Here is a 21,455-nt window from a genome sequence, read left to right as displayed (position 1 = left end):
AAGTCCGAGTCCATGGTTCTCGCCCGGAAAAGGGTGGAGTGCCATCTCCAGGTTGCGGCCTTCCCCAAGTGGAGGAGTTCAAGTACCTCGGAGGCTTGTTCACGAGTGAGGGAAGAGTGGATCATGAGATCGACAGGTGGATCGGCGCGGCGTCTGCAGTAATGCGGATGCTGTATCGATCCGTTGTGGTGAAGAAGGAGCTGAGCCAGAAGGCAAAGCTCTCAATTTACCGGTCGATCTACGTTCCCATCCTCACCTATGGTCATGAGCTTTGGGTTATGACCGAAAGGACAAGATCACGGGTACAAGCGGCCGAAATGAGTTTCATCCGCCGGGTGGCGGGGCTCTTCCTTAGAGATAGGATGAGAAGCTCTGCCATCCGGGGGGAGCTCAAAGTAAAGCCGCTGCTCCTCCACGTCGAGAGGAGCCAGATGAGGTGGTTTGGGCATCTGGTCAGGATGCCACCCAAACGCCTCCCTAGAGAGGTGTTTAGGGCAGGTCCGACCGGTAGGAGGCCACGGGGAAGACCCAGGACACGTTGGGAAGACTATGTCTCCCGGCTGGCACGGCGGTCCCTGTGTCCGCCGCAGGCCAAGACCTGCGGCGGACACAGGGACCGCCGTGCCATATGCGCCAAGGATAGCCAAGGCTATCCAAAGCCCGGGAACTTCTTAGGGTCGTTATTGTTGGGACATCTATGTTCCCCACTATCCTGACACTCTACCTTTCCTGAAGAGAGTCATAGTTACATCCGCCGTTTACCCGCGCTTCTATTAATTTCTTCACATTGACATTCAGAGCACTGGGCAGAAATCACATCGAGTCAACACCCATCGCGATGCTTTCTTTTAATCAAACAGTCGGATTCCCCTGGTCCGCACCATTTCTAAGTCAGCTGCTAAGCGGCAGCCGAGGCCACCCGGCGGGACGCCTCGCAGGGGTTGGAGGCAAAAGGCCCCCGCTCCCGAGAGGGCCCCACCGGGAGCCGTAGCTGAGGAGATCCGCGAGAAGGGCCCGACGCACGTCCAGTGTCACCACCGCGCCCACCGCACCGACACCCCGCCTCGTTCGCCTTCACCACGGCCGGCGTTACGCGCTCGACGCCGGCGGTACGGCTACCTCCCTGACGCACACAGCCGCCCGCCCGAAGGGGGACGTCGCACGGCGGTAGAGCGACCGAGGCCACCAGCGCGGACGCGCCGCCTCAACCGTGGCGAGGGCGGGTGGCGAGGGCGGTTGGTGAGGACGGGTGGCGAGGGCGGGTGGTGAGGGCGGGTGGCGAGGGCGGGTGGCGAGGGCGGGCGGCGAGGCGGCGGCTCCCCTAGCCGTGGCACGTGCCCAGCCCCGCTTCACACCCCAGCCCAACCGACCCAGCCCTTAGAGCCAATCCTTGTCCCAAAGTTACAGATCTGTCTTGCCGACTTCCCTTACCCGCCTTGTTCTAACATGCCAGAGGCTGTTCACCTTGGAGACCTGCTGCGGATATGGGTACGACCTGGCGTGAGATTTACACCTTCTCCCCCGGATTTTCAAGGGCCAGCGAGAGCTCACCGGATGTGACAATCATTGGTACTTTAACTTTAACTTTAACTTAAAATGTTGCATAGATAATGTTTTACAGATCATCTTCAAGCCGCTTTCTGACAGTCGCTTGCGGATGCGCTGTTTTGTGGGCAGTCTTATATACGAGGCTTAACTTCGGCAGCGTCTTCTCCCCGTCATCTTTGTTGTAGCGGTGTAGCGTGCAAGGACGGGTGTGGAAGAAGTGTCAAAAGATGGCGTTAACTGTTTTAATGACATTCAAACTTTACTTAAATCAATAAAGGCGCAGCATCTCCTCATCCGGATACAACAACGCCGGAAATGTGTCCCATGAAAAACTGTCCGACCGGAACTCTAATAACTAAAGTTCCTTGGGTGAAAACTCACTATACCGGTATGTTTTAACGCTTTCATGGCGAGTTTACTGACAGATATAAGTAAGAACTTTACACTACTTTTTATTAGAAATGGCAACAGCGGAGGATGAATGTCCCATAACAAGAAGATAGAGAAAAAGATAAAGCTTATCGACTAAGGCGTCGGCACGGACTACTAGAAAGGCGGATGCGCGCAATTTTTCAGGATTTATGCAGATCCCAAAAACAGATCAGCAGGTACCAGAAGGTAAGAAAAGTTGCTTTTTCATAATATTGCAAAACAAAATAGCCAGATAATATGTCTTACCTTATACACACACAATAATAATACTCGTATGTTGAAGCACATCAAGCGGTGCGGCTTCATAGCTTACCAAAGTTGTACTGAAACATTATTTATACTTTCTGAATAAATTATGTGATATTGTTCATCAGTCAACTCATTGGTGTTCATTTTCAATCTATCAAGATAAAAAAAAATGATATCAAAATCAAATTACAGGATGTCATTTATGTAGTTTGCTAATTTTCCTCGACTGGTGCACTAACATCATGTGGTTTATTTTTTTTAACATATGTAGCATAATCCAGAGGTGTGGACTCGAGTCACATGACTTGGACTCGAGTCAGACTCGAGTCATGAATTTGATGACTTTAGACTCGACTTGACAAAATGTAAAGAGACTTGCAACTCGACTTAGACTTTAACATCAATGACTTGTGACTTCACTTGGACTTGAGCCTTTTGACTTGACATGACTTGACATGACTTGCCACTTTCCCCAAAATCCAAAGCTTAAAAAGTTATTTGGGAGCGCTCCGTATTTTTCATTTTCTTCGTCTGTCTATCAGCGTGTTATTCCTGTCAGCTGGTGTGCTGTCAGTACAACAGCCAATCAAATTAGAACTACGTTGTTTTCATCACACAGCATTCATCCAATCAAATTGCAGGACAACCAATGAACAAGAGTTGGTCCAACAACGTGCCAGTGATAAACAATTATGTTAAAGTTGGTTTCGTTCGGGTATAAAAACTACGACTTGGTCAACAAAAAACGAATTGCCGTATGCAAATCACGCAGTTCGAATATTACAGACGGAGACGCAACAACTTCCAACTTCGTTCGACATTTGAAGTTGCACAAAGAAGGGTAAGTTTTGAATGTAAGATAACGTTTATTGGCTAAGTAACGTGACTTTTATTTGCTGTGTAGTTAAATCAGTGAGGCTGCAAACTCACTGCTAACGTTATAACCATAGACATCTTATAAGTAGACGCAGCATAGAGCGCTACTGCCTACTGGCGCAGACGAGGCGCGGGGCCGCCATCTTGGAGTGGTGATCCGCTCCACTCTGTGCAATTCATTTGGCAGGAGCAATGAACTGTCAGCGCATTTAATTCATTTTACCTCACTGAATACCACTGATTTTCACGCGTTTTTTTGTCATACGTGTGTAACAGACACATGTTTTGGCGTGTTTTATTATTCATAGTTTGCTTAACAGTAATATAATATTCTTATACGCTGTAAGTGACCAGACGTCCGAGATCAAAACTGGGAATATAATCCCAGAGAAGGGGGAAAAAAACGGTAAGCTATTTTTAAGTTGAAGAAACAATATGATTAGGTTATATATACATATGCGTGTATCCTACATAAACAATGTATGAATACATTAGATATCTATATATCTTAGGGACCTATAGACTGTATCTCTGTTGCTTCAGCAGCAGAGAGTTTATTCTGTCTTGACACTTTGTATTGATATTTTCTATTACATTCTTCCCTTAAATGATAATGTTTGCAGTGATTGTTTTATATGTATTATTTTATGTAAGTCGCTTTGGATAAAAGCGTCTGCCAAATACTTAAACATATATAAACACCTGAAAGTCTTCATATCAGCTAAAACCACCAATCTGTTTCACTGGATTCAGAATAAAACCAAATTCTGTTTAACCCAACAATGTTAGTATTTGAATATTGTTACTTGAAGACTGATTCCTGGTTACAATTATACTGTTAAGAAAGTATTGTCTTATACTTTGCCTAAAATGAGAATGCATCATAATCAGTAGTGGCTGGTGAATTTTGTTTTAGGTGGGGCTGAAAGTTTGTAAACCAAACCCCTGTAGGGGCGTCATCCTCCCCCAGAAGATTTCTTTGTGATTTTCACATACAAATATTGAAGATCTTTGATCCTTCTCAACTCTGTGGTAATATTATTTTCATAAAATACAACCAATAGTACGTTAATGTTAAATCTTACTTGTGAAAAGTAATCCCCCGATTCCTATTTTCAACAGTCCGCTCATTTGAGCAGGAAAACGCTGAACACCATCTTTGTTTTCTACCTTTCAACTGTCAGTTTAGGCTGCTCGCCGGCACTTCAAGATGGCGGGCAAATTGCTCACATCACAGCAACCAATGCTGCGTCTACTTATAAGATGTCTATGGTTATAACGTCATTGCAAACACGGCAATCTGTTGCGTCCACTGCAGTTTGCTACCTTATTCATACTTTTTGTCAAGTGATTTTTTTTTAAGCAGGGTTTCATGAGGTACCTATACATAACGTTACGTTAGTCAATGTATCACACACAGTAACGTAACGTTAGTCAATGTATCACACACAGTAACATTACGTTAGTCAATGTATCACACACAGTAACATTACGTTAGTCAATGTATCACACACAGTAACGTAACGTTAGACGGCAGTCAGCAGCACCGCGTATTTTAGCCACCTACAAAAAGACAAACATAGTCAAATAAAGGTCAGTTAAAATGTATACTATATTAAGAATATGTGTACATATTGCATAGGGTCCTGACATCTAAAAAGTACAACTCTGTTCATTGTTATGTTCATATATTTGTTATGTTTTTCATGTGTACGCACACATAAACACACATACAGTATGAGATGAGATCAATGAGATAAGGTAAGAACAGGATAGAAACTGCTGTGGAACTAGTTACAATGCAATATGCCATGGAAATACAATGTTAACACTTTTGTGCAAATAAGTACAGTTGCACTTGTTTTTTTCAAATGTGTTTATTCTGTAAAGGAATGAGTTACATGTTTAAAATGACTGGTTAATAGTGCTATTTTGAAGTGCAATGTCAGCACTATCTTTTTCCCTGCAATTTCAAATGCACTTGTTTTAATAAATAAATACAGCGTTTTAAAAGCATACACAATCTGTGTAAATATATTAGTCTGTGGTTAAATGACTTGAAAGGACTCAAAACTCAAAATGCAGGACTTGGGACTTGACTTGAGACTTTCCAGTCTTGACTTTGGACTTGACTCGGACTTGCCCTGTCTTGACTCGGGACTTGACTCGAGACTTGAGGGTAAAGACTTGAGACTTACTTGTGACTTGCAAAGCAATGACTTGGTCCCACCTCTGGCATAATCTACAAAGATACAAAGAATTGCTATTGCGACATCTAGTGGACACATTTAGAACAGCAGTTTATTTCATTCAAAGATTCCGGCTCATTTTTAAACTTAGCAAACTCATCCCGCGGGCCGGATAAAACCTGTTCAGGGGCCTGATCCGGCCCGCGGCCCGTACGTTTGACACCCCTGATGTAGAGGAAACACCTTGCTAGTGTTTGAGACACAACAAAAGTAGTGAGTCTCTAATCAGGTCCCAAAAGCAAGCCTATTTTTTTTCTGGCTAATTACTTTTCTTCTTCTTGGTAGTGGCCCATACTTGCCAACCCTCCCGGATTTTCCGGAAGACTCCCGAAATTCAGCGCCTCTCCCGAAAACCTCTTGGGACAAATTTTCTCCCGAAAATCTCCCGAAATTCAGGCCGAGCTGGAGGCCACGCCCCCTCCAGCTCCATGTGAACCTGACCTGTTTTCACGTCCGCTTTCCCACAATACAAACAGCGTGCCTGCCCAATCACATTATAACTGTAGAATGATTGAGGGCGAGTTCTTGGTTTCTTATGTGGGTTTATTGTTAGGCATCCCATTAACGTCATCCCAGCGCGGTAACAACACACAACAACAGCAGTCACGTTTTCGTCTACCGTAAAGCAGTTCGTCTACCGTAAAGCAGTTTGTCTGCCGTAAACAGCAATGTTGTGACACACTTAAACAGGACAATACTGCCATCTACTGTACATGCATATGTGACAATAACATCTACGGCTTTTAGAGAGTGCAGTGCACAACTGCGCACACAACAAGGAGACGAAGCAGAAGAACGAGGAAGATACAGCCATGGCGACGCCGACGACGAGTAAGATGAAGAAATACGCTTGTAAGTTCCAAGCCGCAGCTGCGATTGGACCTGGATAGCCTCCGGGAAGAAGTAGTGGACTACCAAGTGCTTGGCAGTGAAGATCTTCCTCAGGAAGCAAAGATTGACCGGTTTTGGGTCATGCTAGGGAGAGATGGAAGATTCCAGACTCTGGCGCATTTGATAAAAGCACTTTTGTGCGTGCCACACAGCAATGCATCATCAGAGAGGGTGTTCAGCATGGTTAGAAAAATAGTGACAGAGAATAGAGCAAGGATGGACAATTCAACCCTTAACTCAACAATGAGTAGATGAGTGTTATGTGTGTGTATATGTGTAAATAAATGAACACTGAAATTCAAGTATTTATTTTATTTATATATATATATATATATATATATATATATATATATATATATATAGCTAGAATTCACTGAAAGTCAGGTATTTCTTATATATGAATATATATATATATATATATATATATATATATATATATATATATACATATACATATATATATATATATATATATATATATATATATATATATATATATATATATATATATACATATGAAATACTTGACTTGGTGAATTCTAGCTGTAAATATACTCCTCCCCTCTTAACCACGCCCCCGCCCCAACCACGCCCCCGACCCACCCCCGACCACGCCCCCACCTCCCAAAATCGGAGGTCTCAAGGTTGGCAAGTATGTACTGGCCTGAAGTGCAAAACTCAATAACATTTCACCAAAAACATGACATTTTAGAAAACACAACCATATGACAGAAAAAATGACTACAGTAAACACAGACCTTGTTTCTGGTTGGACAGAAGCCTTGCTAAAATATAAGATGATGCGATATGGTGTTTTCACTGACGGTGAAGAAAAGATGTGTGAATGGCAGCCACACAGAAAGATAGACACTGCGGAGCACTTTTTGAAGGTTGCCAGATTGGGCCCATTTTTTTCACACAAGTGATAATGCAAAAAATGTATTGATCACCATTCGGCTTCTATTTCCTCGTCATATGATGATGATGTGATTTTTTGATTGGTGTCCCTTTTGATGTAAACGTCCAATGTAAAAGCCCCGGCTGTGGCAGAGTGTTTACTTTGACAAAATGGCGATAAGAGTGGTTGACGCGTTTCCGCGTCAATGGGTGGCAATGTGTTAATCTAACCTTAATCTACAGTATGTTTCTGTTTCTGGCTGCAGAGAGGTTCATTCCAGTCCTCGGTGAAATGCTGATCAACAACATTTGCACTCCTCAAGCAGAACCACAAATGTCCATGTTGAGTGCCCTTTCATCCATTTCTGTAAAATTGGTTTATTTTTTCCAGGATTTATAATTCTTTCACAAATTGACACCTGCTGGGGTTTTTTCTCACCTTTGCTTTTTGGGTATATCCGACAGGTTATTTGATCTGTTCAATCTGTTCCCAGAGATAATGTAAATGTTTCTTTTGGCTTGGTTATTTCCCTTATAATTTTGTGTATTCAGCTGCTGATTGTAAAATCTATGACAACCAACTGTTATTTCTCATGTGATTTTTTTTTTCACTTGCTGTATTTTTTGTTTACATTGAAACCACATCTGCCTGTAATTTATGGTAAAGTTGAATGTTGCCATAAAATTAAAATTAAAAAAATACTGTACAGTTGTGCTATGTTTATCACTGATCAGATTAACTGTTTATTTTTAATATGAATTACTGCAAACAGGTTTAAGACAAATCATACATAAAATGTCTTTATTATTTAAAAATGTTTAGACTAAATTAATGTAAACAGGTTGACAACATATCTTTGTTTAACATAGTAATTTACCATAAGCAGAAATGGTATTCTTTTGTAAAAATAACGAACCCCACAATTACAAATGTAATGTTGTGACTGTATTTTTTACATTGATTTCCAGGCAACCACAGCTGCCGGTATTATACTGTAAATTATATAGGTTTTTTGTACACAGGTTAAAAATATATCAGTTTTTTTCATAGGAATTTACCGTAAGCAAAAACAGTTATCAACTGTAAAATTAACTGAATCAACAACAACATAGCGTAATGTCCTATACATTGTGTCGGTATTTTTTACATTTGTATTTTATCTATTTGTTTTTTTTTGTTATTATTCATTTATTTTAATGTTGTTTTTATTATCTTTGTTTTTATTTTTAAATGCTTATTTTTTTATATGTGTGTAAGTGTGTATATGTGTGTATGTATATATGTATGTATGTATGTGTGTGTATAGATATATAATTTGTCTTCTTATTTTTATTATATGTGTGTGTATATATGGGTGCACGTGTGTGTGTGTGTGTATGTATATATATATGGTGAAATCTGTGTGTATGTAAGTATGTACATATGTGTCGCAGGCCACGCTGTGTATTGCTGATAGCAGCGTCTGCTGAGGTGCCATGGCATGCCGGCTGTGGGTGCGGGGCTGGGCCCTTATGGCCTTTTGCCGGATGGGATGCCTGGCGGGTGGTGATGTATATAGATATATATAAATACATCTAAGTATATATATATATATATATATATATATATATATATATATATATATATATATATATATATATATACATATATATATATATATATATATATATATATATATATGCCGGCTGTGGGTGCAGGGCTGGGCCCTTATGGCCTTTTGCCGGATGGGATGCCTGGCGGGTGGTGATGTATATATATATATATAAATACATCTAAGTATATATATATATACTTCACCATATATATATATATATACATATGGTGAAATCTGTGTGTATGTAAGTATGTACGCATATATGTGTCGCAGGCCACGCTGTGTATTGCTGATAGCAGCGTCTGCTGAGGTGCCATGGCATGCCGGCTGTGGGTGCGGGGCTGGGCCCTTATGGCCTTTTGCCGGATGGGATGCCTGGCGGGTGGTGATGTATATAGATATATATAAATACATCTAAGTATATATATATATATATATATATATATATATATATATATATATATATATATATATATATATATACTATATACTATATATATATATATATATATATATATATATATATATATATATATACTATATACTATATATATATATATATATATATATATATATACTATATACTATATATATATATATATTTATATATATATATATATATATATATATATATATATATATATATATATATACTATATATATATATGGCATGCCGGCTGTGGGTGCGGGGCTGGGCCCTTATGGCCTTTTGAAGGATTGGATGCCTGGCGGGTGGTGATGTATATATCCATCCATCCATCTTCTTCCGCTTATCCGAGGTCGGGTCGCGGGGGCAGCAGCCTAAGCAGGGAAGCCCAGACTTCCCTCTCCCCAGCCACTTCGTCCAGCTCTTCCCGGGGGATCCCGAGGCGTTCCCAGGCCAGCCGGGAGACATAGTCTTCCCAGCGTGTCCTGGGTCTTCCCCGTGGCCTCCTACCGGTCGGACGTGCCCTAAACACCTCCCGAGGGAGGCGATCGGGTGGCATCCTGACCAGATGCCCGTGATGTATATAGATATATATAAGTACATCTAAGTATATATATATATATATATATATATATATATATATATACAGGTAAAAGCCAGTAAATTAGAATATTTGGAAAAACTTGATTTATTTCAGTAATTGCATTCAAAAGGTGTAACTTGTACATTATATTTATTCATTGCACACAGACTGATGCATTCAAATGTTTATTTCATTTAATTTTGATGATTTGAAGTGGCAACAAATGAAAATCCAAAATTCCGTGTGTCACAAAATTAGAATATTACTTAAGGCTAATACAAAAAAGGGATTTTTAGAAATGTTGGCCAACTGAAAAGTATGAAAATGAAAAATATGAGCATGTACAATACTCAATACTTGGTTGGAGCTCCTTTTGCCTCAATTACTGCGTTAATGCGGCGTGGCATGGAGTCGATGAGTTTCTGGCACTGCTCAGGTGTTATGAGAGCCCAGGTTGCTCTGATAGTGGCCTTCAACTCTTCTGCGTTTTTCGGTCTGGCATTCTGCATCTTCCTTTTCACAATACCCCACAGATTTTCTATGGGGCTAAGGTCAGGGGAGTTGGCGGGCCAATTTAGAACAGAAATACCATGGTCCGTAAACCAGGCACGGGTAGATTTTGCGCTGTGTGCAGGCGCCAAGTCCTGTTGGAACTTGAAATCTCCATCTCCATAGAGCAGGTCAGCAGCAGGAAGCATGAAGTGCTCTAAAACTTGCTGGTAGACGGCTGCGTTGACCCTGGATCTCAGGAAACAGAGTGGACCGACACCAGCAGATGACATGGCACCCCAAACCGTGATGGTTTGGGTTGGTTTGGTTTGCATTTCCTTTGGAAATCGAGGTCCCAGAGTCTGGAGGAAGACAGGAGAGGCACAGGATCCATGTTGCCTGAAGTCTAGTGTAAAGTTTCCACCATCAGTGATGGTTTGGGGTGCCATGTCATCTGCTGGTGTCGGTCCACTCTGTATATATATATCCACTCTATATATATATATATATATATATACTATATATATATATATATATATATATATATATATATATATATATATATATATATATATATATATATATATATATATACTATATATACTATATATATATATATATATATATATATATATATATATATATATATATATATACTTAGATGTATTTATATATATCTATATACATCACCACCCGCCAGGCATCCCATCCGGCAAAAGGCCATAAGGGCCCAGCCCCGCACCCACAGCCGGCATGCCATGGCACCTCAGCAGACGCTGCTATCAGCAATACACAGCGTGGCCTGCGACACATATATGCGTACATACTTACATACACACAGATTTCACCATATATATATATATATATATATATATATATATATATATATATATATATATATATATATATATATATATGTATGTGTGGGGAAAAAAATCACAAGACTATTTCATCTCTACAGGCCTGTTTCATGAGGGGGGGTACCCTCAATCATCAGGAGATTTTAATGGGAGCATTCACAGAGTGGGTGGGTACAGGCTGGCGTAGGGGCGTGGTGATTGGCTCATGTGTTACCTAGGAGGTGTTTCCGTCTGTGGCGGCATGCTGTTACAATTTCGCTGCGCTTGTTGAGGGATGACAGGTCTGGACGGTAAATAATAAACAGTTTCTCTTTCAAGCATAGGTTGCATCTTTTATTACCACTATTGTAAGGTGTGCTGGATGCAAGAATTTGCCATGTTATTGAATATTCAACATTATTGTCTTTGAGGTCCCAAATGTGTTTGCTGAGTTCTGTGGTATTTCGCAGGTTTTGGTTCCTGAAAGAAGCCTTGTGATTGTTCCATCTGGTTTTGAATTCTCCCTCGGTTAATCCTACATATGTGTCGGATGTGTTAATGTCCTTGCGTATTACCTTAGATTGGGAGACAACTGATGTTTGTAAGCACCCCCCGTTGAGAGGGCAATCAGGTTTCTTTCGACAGTTACAGCCTTTGTTGGTTTTGGAGTCGCTCTGTCCGGGGGTCGACGGCTCATTTGCAATTGTTTTGTTGTGGTTTGAGATGATTTGTCGTATATTGTTCATGCAGCTGTAGCTCAATTTAATGTTGTTCTTGTTGAATACTTTTCTTAGGGTGTTGTCTTTGGGAAAGTGTTTGTCAATCAGATTGAGGAATTTGTGTCCAATGTTAGTTGAGACGTTTTTGCTGTATGGGGGGTTGTACCAGATGATGTCGTTTCGTTTTCTGTTCTTTTTTGGCTGGTTTCCTGGCGTGGGTTCATAGGTGAGGGTGAAATTGTATCCGCTTTCATCAAGGGCTTTTTGGTACGGGGGGGTTGCTTGGTCAAATTCAGCTTTGCTAGATGACAGCATCGATAGCCTTTTATTAATTCCGGTAGGTATTCTTTTCGTGGTGGTGGGTGGGTGGTTGCTGTCATGGTGCACGTATTGGAGTGTTGTGTTGGGTTTCGTGAATGGTTGGTAGCTGTTATTTCTCAGGTTGAAAGTGACGTCAAGGAAGTTGACGGTTTGCTTGTTGGCTTCAATCGTGATCCATAGGCCGTTCTCTTTGAAAATTTGGCATATGCGCTTCTTGGTATTCTCGCTGCTTCTTGGCGAGGCGCGACACACTGCCAGTCCGTCATCACGGTAAATACCAAGGTTCAGATTGAGGCTAGCGAGCTGGGAGAGGAGGAAACTCCCAACGAGTTCACACGTTTCTGCTCCGTCAAAACTTCCCATAGTGACGTCAAATGTTGCATTGTTCTTTTTTTGCCATGGTGTACTGTTGTGGATGAGAATGGAGTTTTTTGCGTGGATGATGATGTTTCTTTCGTTGCCTGTGATTGAGTCGTAGTCTGAGGCGAAGTCTAGTGCTTGAGTCAGTAGGTCTTGCGTGATGGAAGGGTAAAATTATTCGATATCAAAGGAGATAAAGTTGTGCTGTTGTTTGTCTTGGATGTTGTTGAACCATTTGATTACTGCTGCTGTATTTCTCCATTGGTTGAGTGGTGTTTTGTCCTTGATTTTTGTGTTGACTCTGTCCAGGATTATTTTGCTGATTTTTCCTATTTCAGATTTAGTTGGGTTTATTAGTCGGCATGTTGGGTTATATATATATATATATATATATATATATATATATATATATATATATATATATATATATATATATATACATATATATATATATATATATATATATATATATATATATATATATATATATATATATATACATATATATATATATATATATATATATATATATATATATATATATATATATATATATATATATATATATATATATATATATATGTATATATATATTTGTATATATATATATAAATACATCTTTTATTGAGAATATAAAACATTACACACGGCGCTCAAAATTCTGTCAAAATGTTTTAGGATGACTTTGGTAAGCTATGAAGCTTGATAGATTGTCGGCGCATCACGGCTACCGTAGTCAGGCGTACTGTGCTTCATCATACATGTATTATTATGGTGTGTGTATAAGGATCCCAAAATGGCACCTATTAGGAGATATTATGTGGCATTTTGTTTCGCAATATTAAACAAAACTGTGTGATATTTAACTGTGACTAAGACATGCAGCTGGGAATAGGCTGATAAATTGGCCCCAGTGTGTAACTGTGAGTGTGAATGTTGCCTCTCTATCTTTGTTGGCCCTGCGATGAGGTGGCCCCCCACCCGTGACCCCGAGAGGAAAATGCGGTAGCAAAATGGATGGATGGACGGATTGATAATGTAAAAAAAGATTACTCTGGGTACAAACTGCATTTGTTTGACGGCACTGATAAACATATAAATATATTTAATAATAGTAACAAAGGAAATGAATACATACTAAAGAAAATAAATGAATTTCAATCTCATCTGGCTAGTATCAAAACGATATTGAGGCCGCCATTGGTATCGAATCACTCGATATTTGACTCGATCCAGCCAGGGCCACGCCCACTCCTACTTCCTCCTGTTGGGGCGGTTGACAAACTTGTGGATGATTGTGTGTGTACATTACAACATAAAGGAAGCGTTAACTTCAAAATGGACGTCATTTGATAAAAACACGTTGTAAAGTAACATAAATGAAGCGTGCACTAGAGTGGGGCTATATTATCAACCAATAGCGGTAACCACGAAGCTGAAAGTTCCCTAAGACACTAGCGTGTAGTTGAAGGCCAATAAGAGATGATGGGAGGCTGACCTGCCGCGGCGCTAAGGAGGAAGTCACCTTGTCACTACCTGCTCCGACTTGACACAGTCAGCCGCCATGGTGCAAGGGGGAGTATGGCACGACAGACTCCTCATGAAAACTTTAACCCACCCGAACCAGAACGGACTGAAATGCAGAGAGACGCACACCTATGACGACGCGACACAGGTACGGACTATTTAAGGCAAAATTTAAGACATAATAACAAAACGTTACCATGAATTGATTAACGTGGACCCCGAGTAGAAAAACGTATTCGGGTGTTACCATTTAGTGTTTAATTGTACGTAATATGTACTGTGCTGTGCAATCTACTAATACAAGTTTCAATCAATCAATCAAAAACGCGTCTCAGGCAATATGCTTGACCCCCTATATGTGACGTCAGCATATACCTGTTTATATTTGATCAAGCTACCTGTACATGGTGGTTTGTTTTCTTGTACTGGAGAGTAACTTAATAGTCCGTGTCAACTATTGCAGCTACCTTGCATGCAAAACAATAAACATTGCATTAAAACACAAACTATAGACAGCGACCCCACCCAAACCAAGCAGGTTTTTTTTTGCCTGCAGGCTGTGGAAATAAAGAAGCGGTTGTCATGTTTGCTTCAACTGATTTCCCACCACCTATTGACCTGCTTCTGCTTTTTGTCCTTATTGGGGATGTGGTTTGTCATCAGGATTCTAAGCACATATCCCAGATAAACAAGTGTACAATATTTACACTGATAAATCTACAGTGCTTTTAAAGGTGTTATATAGAAAGTATGATTAGCTGAAATAATGGTAATGGGTTAGTTTATTTTAAACATGCATACGGTTGTGAAGTGAATTATATTTATATAGCACTTTTCTCTAGTGACTCAAAGCGCTTTATATAGTGAAACCCAATATCTAAGTTACATTTAAACCAGTGTGGGTGGCACTCGGAGCAGGTGGGTAAAGCGTCTTGCCCAAGGACACCACGACAGTGACTAGGATGGCAGAAGCGGGGATCGAACCTGGAACCCTCAAGTTGCTGGCATGGCCGCTCTACCAACCGAGCTATACCGCCCCAAGGTTCAAGGTTATAAATTGCATGTTCACAGTTACAAATTTTCAACATGTCTGAAAAGGAGTCGGAAGAAGCAGAGAGTATTTAATCACAGCGATAACTAAATGGTGAAGTAATAAGAGTTTGTAAATCCCTTATACCAGGCGTGTCAAAGTCATTTTAGATCGGGGGCCACATGTAGAAAAATCTATGCCCAAGTGGGCCGGACTGGTAAAATCACGGCACGGCACGATCGGATTGTTTTCTTTGTTTAAAAATAGAACAAGCACATTCTGAAAATGTACTATCATAATGTTGTTGTTTTTTTGTTTTTTACACGTACATGTTAAAAAGTTAAAGTACCCATGATTGTCACACACACACTAGGTGTGGCGAAATTATTCTCAGCATTTGACCCATCACCCTTGATCACCCCCTTGGAGGTGAGGAGAGCAGTGAGCAGCAGCGGTGGCCGTGCCCGGGAATAATTTTTGGTGATTTAACCCCCAATTCCAACCCTTGATACTGAGTGCCAAGCAGGTAGGTAATTGGTCCCATTTTTATAGTCTTTGGTATGACTCGGCCGGGGTTTGAACTCACAACCTACCGGGCTCAGGGCGGACACTCGAACCATTAGGCCACTGAGTTGATTTTCAATGTATCAAGATAAATTACAGTACGTTATTTATGTCGTTTGATCATTTTCCTCGACTGACGTACGAACATCACATGGTTTATTTATCACCTGCTCATTGGCCTTGTTGTTAGAGTGTCCGCCCTGAGATCGGTAGGTTGTGAGTTTAATTCCCGGCCGAGTCATACCAAAGACTATAAAAATGGGACCCATTACTTCCCTCAGCATCAAGGGTAGGAATTGGGGGTTAAATCACCAAAATGATTCCCAAGCGCAGCCACCGCTGATGCTCACTGCTCCCCTCACCTCCCAGGGGTTGGAACAAATGGATGTGTCAAATGCAGAGTGGTAATTTCACCACACCTAGTGTGTGTGTGTGTGTGTGTGTGTGTGTGTGTGTGTGTGTGTGTGTGTGTGTGTGTGTGTGTGTGTGTGTGTGACTATCAGTGGAACTTTAACTTTATTTTGTACATATGTAGCATCATCTACAATGATACAAAAAATTGCTATTGCGACATCCAGTGGACACATTTAGAACAGCTGTTTCTTTCATTTAAAAATTTTAAACTCATCCCACGGGCCGGATAAAACCTGTTCGCGGGCCTGATCCGGCCCTCGGGCCGTACGTTTAACACTCCTGGCTTATAATAATATATGCATAAATAATGAAGTAAAGTTGACAGTATTTTTGGTTAATAGATAAGTACAGCATAGATAATACCTTAATTCAGTCCTTCTCAAATAGTGGGGCATGCCCCCCCCCCTGGGTGCGATGTCAGGGATACCTCTGGCTTTTTTGCCGTACCAAAATATGATGAAGCGTATATAGCACTTGGCTTCACTGTAACCATAGTACGAGACGAGGAAAGACCGGTGTGTTGTTTCCTTTAATGTTAATAAGTTTACAATATTATGTGGAGGTATACTTATAACAATTTTATGGACAAATTATACTATTTATAGTCATTATGGAAAATTGGGGGTGGGGGGGCAATGTCTTGTTATGTAATTAAGTGTAATTCAACTTTTTTTATACCAAGTACCACCTCAAACAATTGGCTCTCCAAGTACCACCATAATGATCAACATTTTAAAATACAGTAATAGTATTTATTAAAACAAGGCAGAGGTTTTATTTAACAAATATATTTAATATTTTTGACCACTGTAACATTACACACACAGTTTGAACAGCAACACTGTGTTTGCATATAGGAAAATAAAACACTGTACTTTAATCAAGTGATTCTTTGGCGTACTACTAGATGGAGCCCGCATATCACAGTTTGAGAATCACAGACATAATAGAATGAAGGAGAATCAGCATATAGTAAAAGTAGTAGATCAGCATTCTACTTTCTTTTACGTTTTAAACCGGTGGTGTTTAAACTACGTCATGAGTTTATTAAGGACTCCGGCCACAGGGAGATTTCAATGCATTTTTAAAGTTAATATCTATGCTGTTACTTTTCTGCTGTCCTTTGTACAACATGAGTAACTCAGGTTTATGACCAATTATCATGCTTTGACTGTTAAAGGCAGCATTTACTTATATGACCCAATGCAAACAACGTTCCCTCGTCATGGTGCAAAAAACAATGCAAACCAACACAAAATGCCAAATGACATGGTCATACATAACACAATATAACATATTTTGTGAATATTATAAAACATGTTCATGCACCATTAAAATAATTAGAATTACACCCATTTGAATCCATTACAAAGCATGATGGAGAAAATGCAAAACACTATCTCCACACTTATCCATGTAGTAGTCCAGGTAGTAGTCCAACTTTCACATACTCTTAATATCCAATTATATTAATTATATGTATTTAAGTATGTATGTGTGTGTATGTATATGTATATATATATATATATATATATATATATATATATATATATATATATATATATATATATATATATATATATATATATATATATATATATATATATATATATATATATATATATATATATATACACACTGTATATTATTACTTGCTTTCGGCCCTAGACCAATTTCTTTTAGCCCAACGCGGCCCCCAGGGACACCCCTGTTCTAAAACCATGTTTGTACTGTTTAGTGGCAAAATTTGCTAATTATTCAATAGAAACCCAAAACTGAGTTTAGGTATGAAGTCCAGATTATTTCCATCTAGTAACATGTCTAAAGGTCCCATAATATACTTTTTTCAAGAGTTTGAAATACGTCTCAGAAATGTCACAATAATTGCTTGTGTATTTGAGGTGCGTTGACAGACTAGTTGTTCTTTAGTGAGCCCTATTAGGAACACACACGTGTGTTTGCCTGTAGATTTATTGCTAACGAGTTTGTAATGTTGATCATGCCTGCCTCAAACTATTGTGCACTTTATCCACTTTATACATATTAATACTACATACAATACATTTGATAAAGCAGCAATACATTCTGTATAACGCAATTAGTGATGTTAAAAGATTATTTTGTTTGAATCAGATTAAACACTAATGATTTTGGATTAATCGTGATTAATCACTGGTTAATACTCGCTTAACAAATATATTTAATATTTTTGACCACTGTAACATTACACACACAGTTTGAACAGCAACACTCTTAAAAAATGTATAGTTTGACACAAAAGCAACTTTACTGTCAGAATGTCATACATTTTTCAAATGTTTTAATTGAATGCACATCATTTATTTGCTCAAAACTTGGTATCAGTTTTATCTAGGTCCACATGGGTGTATTTAAAGTTAAATTTGCCAGCGAGCACAAAAGTCAGTCGCTTCACTCATCTCTTTGCACTGGTATATGCATTTACCTGATTACTGACTGTAAAACAACCTGTGCAGCTCTTCTGGTGACCGTTTGTGGTTAAAGTAAAGGACCATTTAGGGTCAAAAGGAATTGCATGGTTAATCTGCTTACATATATTATTAATGCAATAATTATTTGTGATTAATCACATGAGTTAACTTGTATTTTTGACATCCTTAAATACAATGCATACTACATACGTTTTCACATAAACTGTAACCAGCAATGCAACATTGAAGAGTATGCGAGGACACAAACATTAACAACACTAGCTAGATGAACTACAGGGCAGTATTACAGAAACATTTTAACAGCAACATTATTGGTAGGTGAGCCTATCCGTTGAAGAAAAAGTAAATATTCAAACTTACAGCCTATGTCTGACAGATATCGTTGTCAGAGCTCTGGGCTTTATTTTAAGATGTGCAGTGAAGCCTGCTTTTTATTTTCAAAACAACCCTATGTGAAGCCGTTAGGTGTTAAAAATAATGGTGTAACTAACAACATCAATGTTTTCCAGTAACGGGTAATCTAATCAATTAATATTTCAAACTTTACAATGCCATTGCCATTACCAACAGTGAAAGCCAGATATTAGTAACTCAGAAACTCACAAAGTTGAGATTTTATGTTCAGGATTTACAAAATATTTAGTAAGGGCCAGTACTGTGTCAATTTAACATTACAATATAAAAAATGCTGATGACAGGAAGCTAATTATCACATTTTAAACAAAATTCTCTAATTAATTTACTTTGAACAATGTGTCTTTACTTCTATGAATTTAGTATGTCTACTAAATTTTTAACATTCAGACATACATAAGTCAGTTTAGCATATTTTTTTTTAATCCTTGTGCACACTTAATGTTTTGTTAAAACAATTCACAAGCCTTAGTTGGATTTTGAATGGCCAAACTATTTATTAAAAAGCCTGAAGTTAAATGTTGTTAATAGGTAGCTAACTGGGTAGTTAGCTGTTGAAGTGTTGCTCAATCTAGCCATATTGTGTGTTACTGATATAAAAGCTGAGTCATTGTAACAGTTGTGGGTATAATAGTCCAAAGTATGTGTATTAGCACACTTCTTTGTTTACAATACAATAAAACATATTGCTGCAAATGTAGGTCACTCACTGTGTTGTAGTAAAATAATAGCACTAATGGTTTCTCATCATAGTATTTAGCACATATTTTGTTAAAGCAGATTTACTGATATAATGCAACCACTTGTATGGAAATGAAGCGATACACTGCTGTCTCTTGTTGTGTAGAAAGGCTCGGAGCCCATTGTCACCTCAAGGCAGCACAGGCTGGAGTCCTTGAAACCTGCCCCTGTGCTCGTCGCCGTCTTGTTATACCTTCGCTCATGCATTGTCATTCTGTTTGGCCACTTGAGAGGCTTCCTGAGAACAGTTGGCATAGGAGAGCGCAAATGCACTCGGGAGAGAGAAAAGCAGAAGGTAGTGATCATTAACTTTAATAGCGTTAGCCTGTCATTTCTAAATCACAATATATGACTGAGCTTGTTGGTCTTTTTTTTTTAGAAACATGTCCAGGGACCAGCAGTCACCTTTGGGCAACACAGACAGGAAGTTTTCGAAAAGGCCCCCATGTACGTGGCTGTCCTGACGTACCTGGGCTTTGGCATCGTCACCCTCTTTGGCTACTTTAGAGACTTCCTCAGAGCTGTGGGCTTAGAGAAGCGCAATATTGCCCAGGAACGAGAGGAACAGAAGGTACGTTGCAGTCGCTGCAGTCATCAGCGTATTGCCCGCATACAGCCATCCTGCAGAGACACACGCACATGCACAGTTGGCACAGAGGCGTCTGTGTGCCTTGGGTTTCAACACATTTTGTTTTTCCCTGTTTATCCTAAATGTTTGCTCTTTAGCGCCGTCTCATTCTCAATGCATGTGGCTCTTCACATACAGTAGTTGTTGCCAAGGGTGAAACGACACACTACTGGGAGAATCAGTTTAAGACCTAATTAAATCTCAGAGGATTGAAGATCCCACTTTGTTTCTGTGCTTCAGATGCTAGACAAGCCATAAACTGCCACTGTATTGCCATACAGTTGACTTGCTATATAGTATACAGTACCTCAAGTGAGTACACCTCTCACATTTCAGCAACCAATTTGTTATATTTTCTGAAGCGACCATACTATAGAAATTAAAGTAGGATATAACTTGGAGCAGTGAGTGCACAGCTTGTATATCAGTATAGATGTACTGTCCACACAACAAAACAAAGCAATATCTACCAATGCTATATATATATATATATATATATATATATATATATATATATATATATATATATATATATATATATATATATGTCTTAATAAGGTTATCCAAAAAATAGTGCTCGATACCGTAGTAGAGCGCAATATATGTATGTGTGGGGAAAAAAAATCACAAGACTATTTCATCTCTGGAGATGAAATAGTCTTGTGATTTTTTTTCCCCACACATACATATATATATATATATATATATATATATATGGGTCAAATGTACACCTACAGCAATGTTAATATTTGGTTACATGTCCTTTGGCAAGTTTCACTGCAACAAGGCGCTTTTGGTAGCCATCCACAAGCTTCTGGTTGAATTTTTGACCACTCCTCTTGACAAAATTGGTGCAGTTCAGCTAAATTTGTTGGTTTTCTGACATGGACTTGTTTCTTCAGCATTGTCCTCAAGTTTAAGTCAGAACTTTGGGAAGGCTATTCTAAAACCTTAATCCTAGCCTGATTTGGCCATTCCTTGACCCCTTTTGATGTGTGTTTGGGGTCATTGTCCTGTTGGAACACCCAACTGCTCCCAAGATCCAACCTCGGGGCTGATGATTTTAGGTTGACCTGAAGAATTTGGAGGTAATCCTCCTTTTTCATTGTCCCATTTAAAGCACCAGTTCCATTGGTCGCAAAACAGGCCCAGAGCATAATACTACCACCACCATGCTTGACGGTAGGCTTG

The 21,455-nt window shown here is 39.4% G+C and overlaps 1 protein-coding gene across 1 annotated transcript in view; it reads left to right on the top strand.

The window, feature by feature from the left end:
• Window positions 1–13,728: 13,728 nt before the first annotated feature.
• Window positions 13,729–21,455, top strand: part of sptlc3 (serine palmitoyltransferase, long chain base subunit 3) — a 58,779-nt gene continuing 51,052 nt past the window's right edge. Inside the window, exons 1-3 of the mRNA XM_061960307.1 lie at window positions 13,729–14,150; window positions 19,743–19,931; window positions 20,016–20,207. Coding sequence (XP_061816291.1) covers window positions 14,040–14,150; window positions 19,743–19,931; window positions 20,016–20,207 — 492 coding nt within the window. The 5' untranslated portion in view covers window positions 13,729–14,039. The remainder of the gene's footprint in view (window positions 14,151–19,742; window positions 19,932–20,015; window positions 20,208–21,455) is intronic.

Source organism: Nerophis lumbriciformis, linkage group LG02, assembly GCF_033978685.3.
Source record: "Nerophis lumbriciformis linkage group LG02, RoL_Nlum_v2.1, whole genome shotgun sequence".
NCBI classification, from domain to species: domain Eukaryota; kingdom Metazoa; phylum Chordata; class Actinopteri; order Syngnathiformes; family Syngnathidae; genus Nerophis; species Nerophis lumbriciformis.
This window is presented reverse-complemented; position numbering and strand designations above follow the sequence as displayed.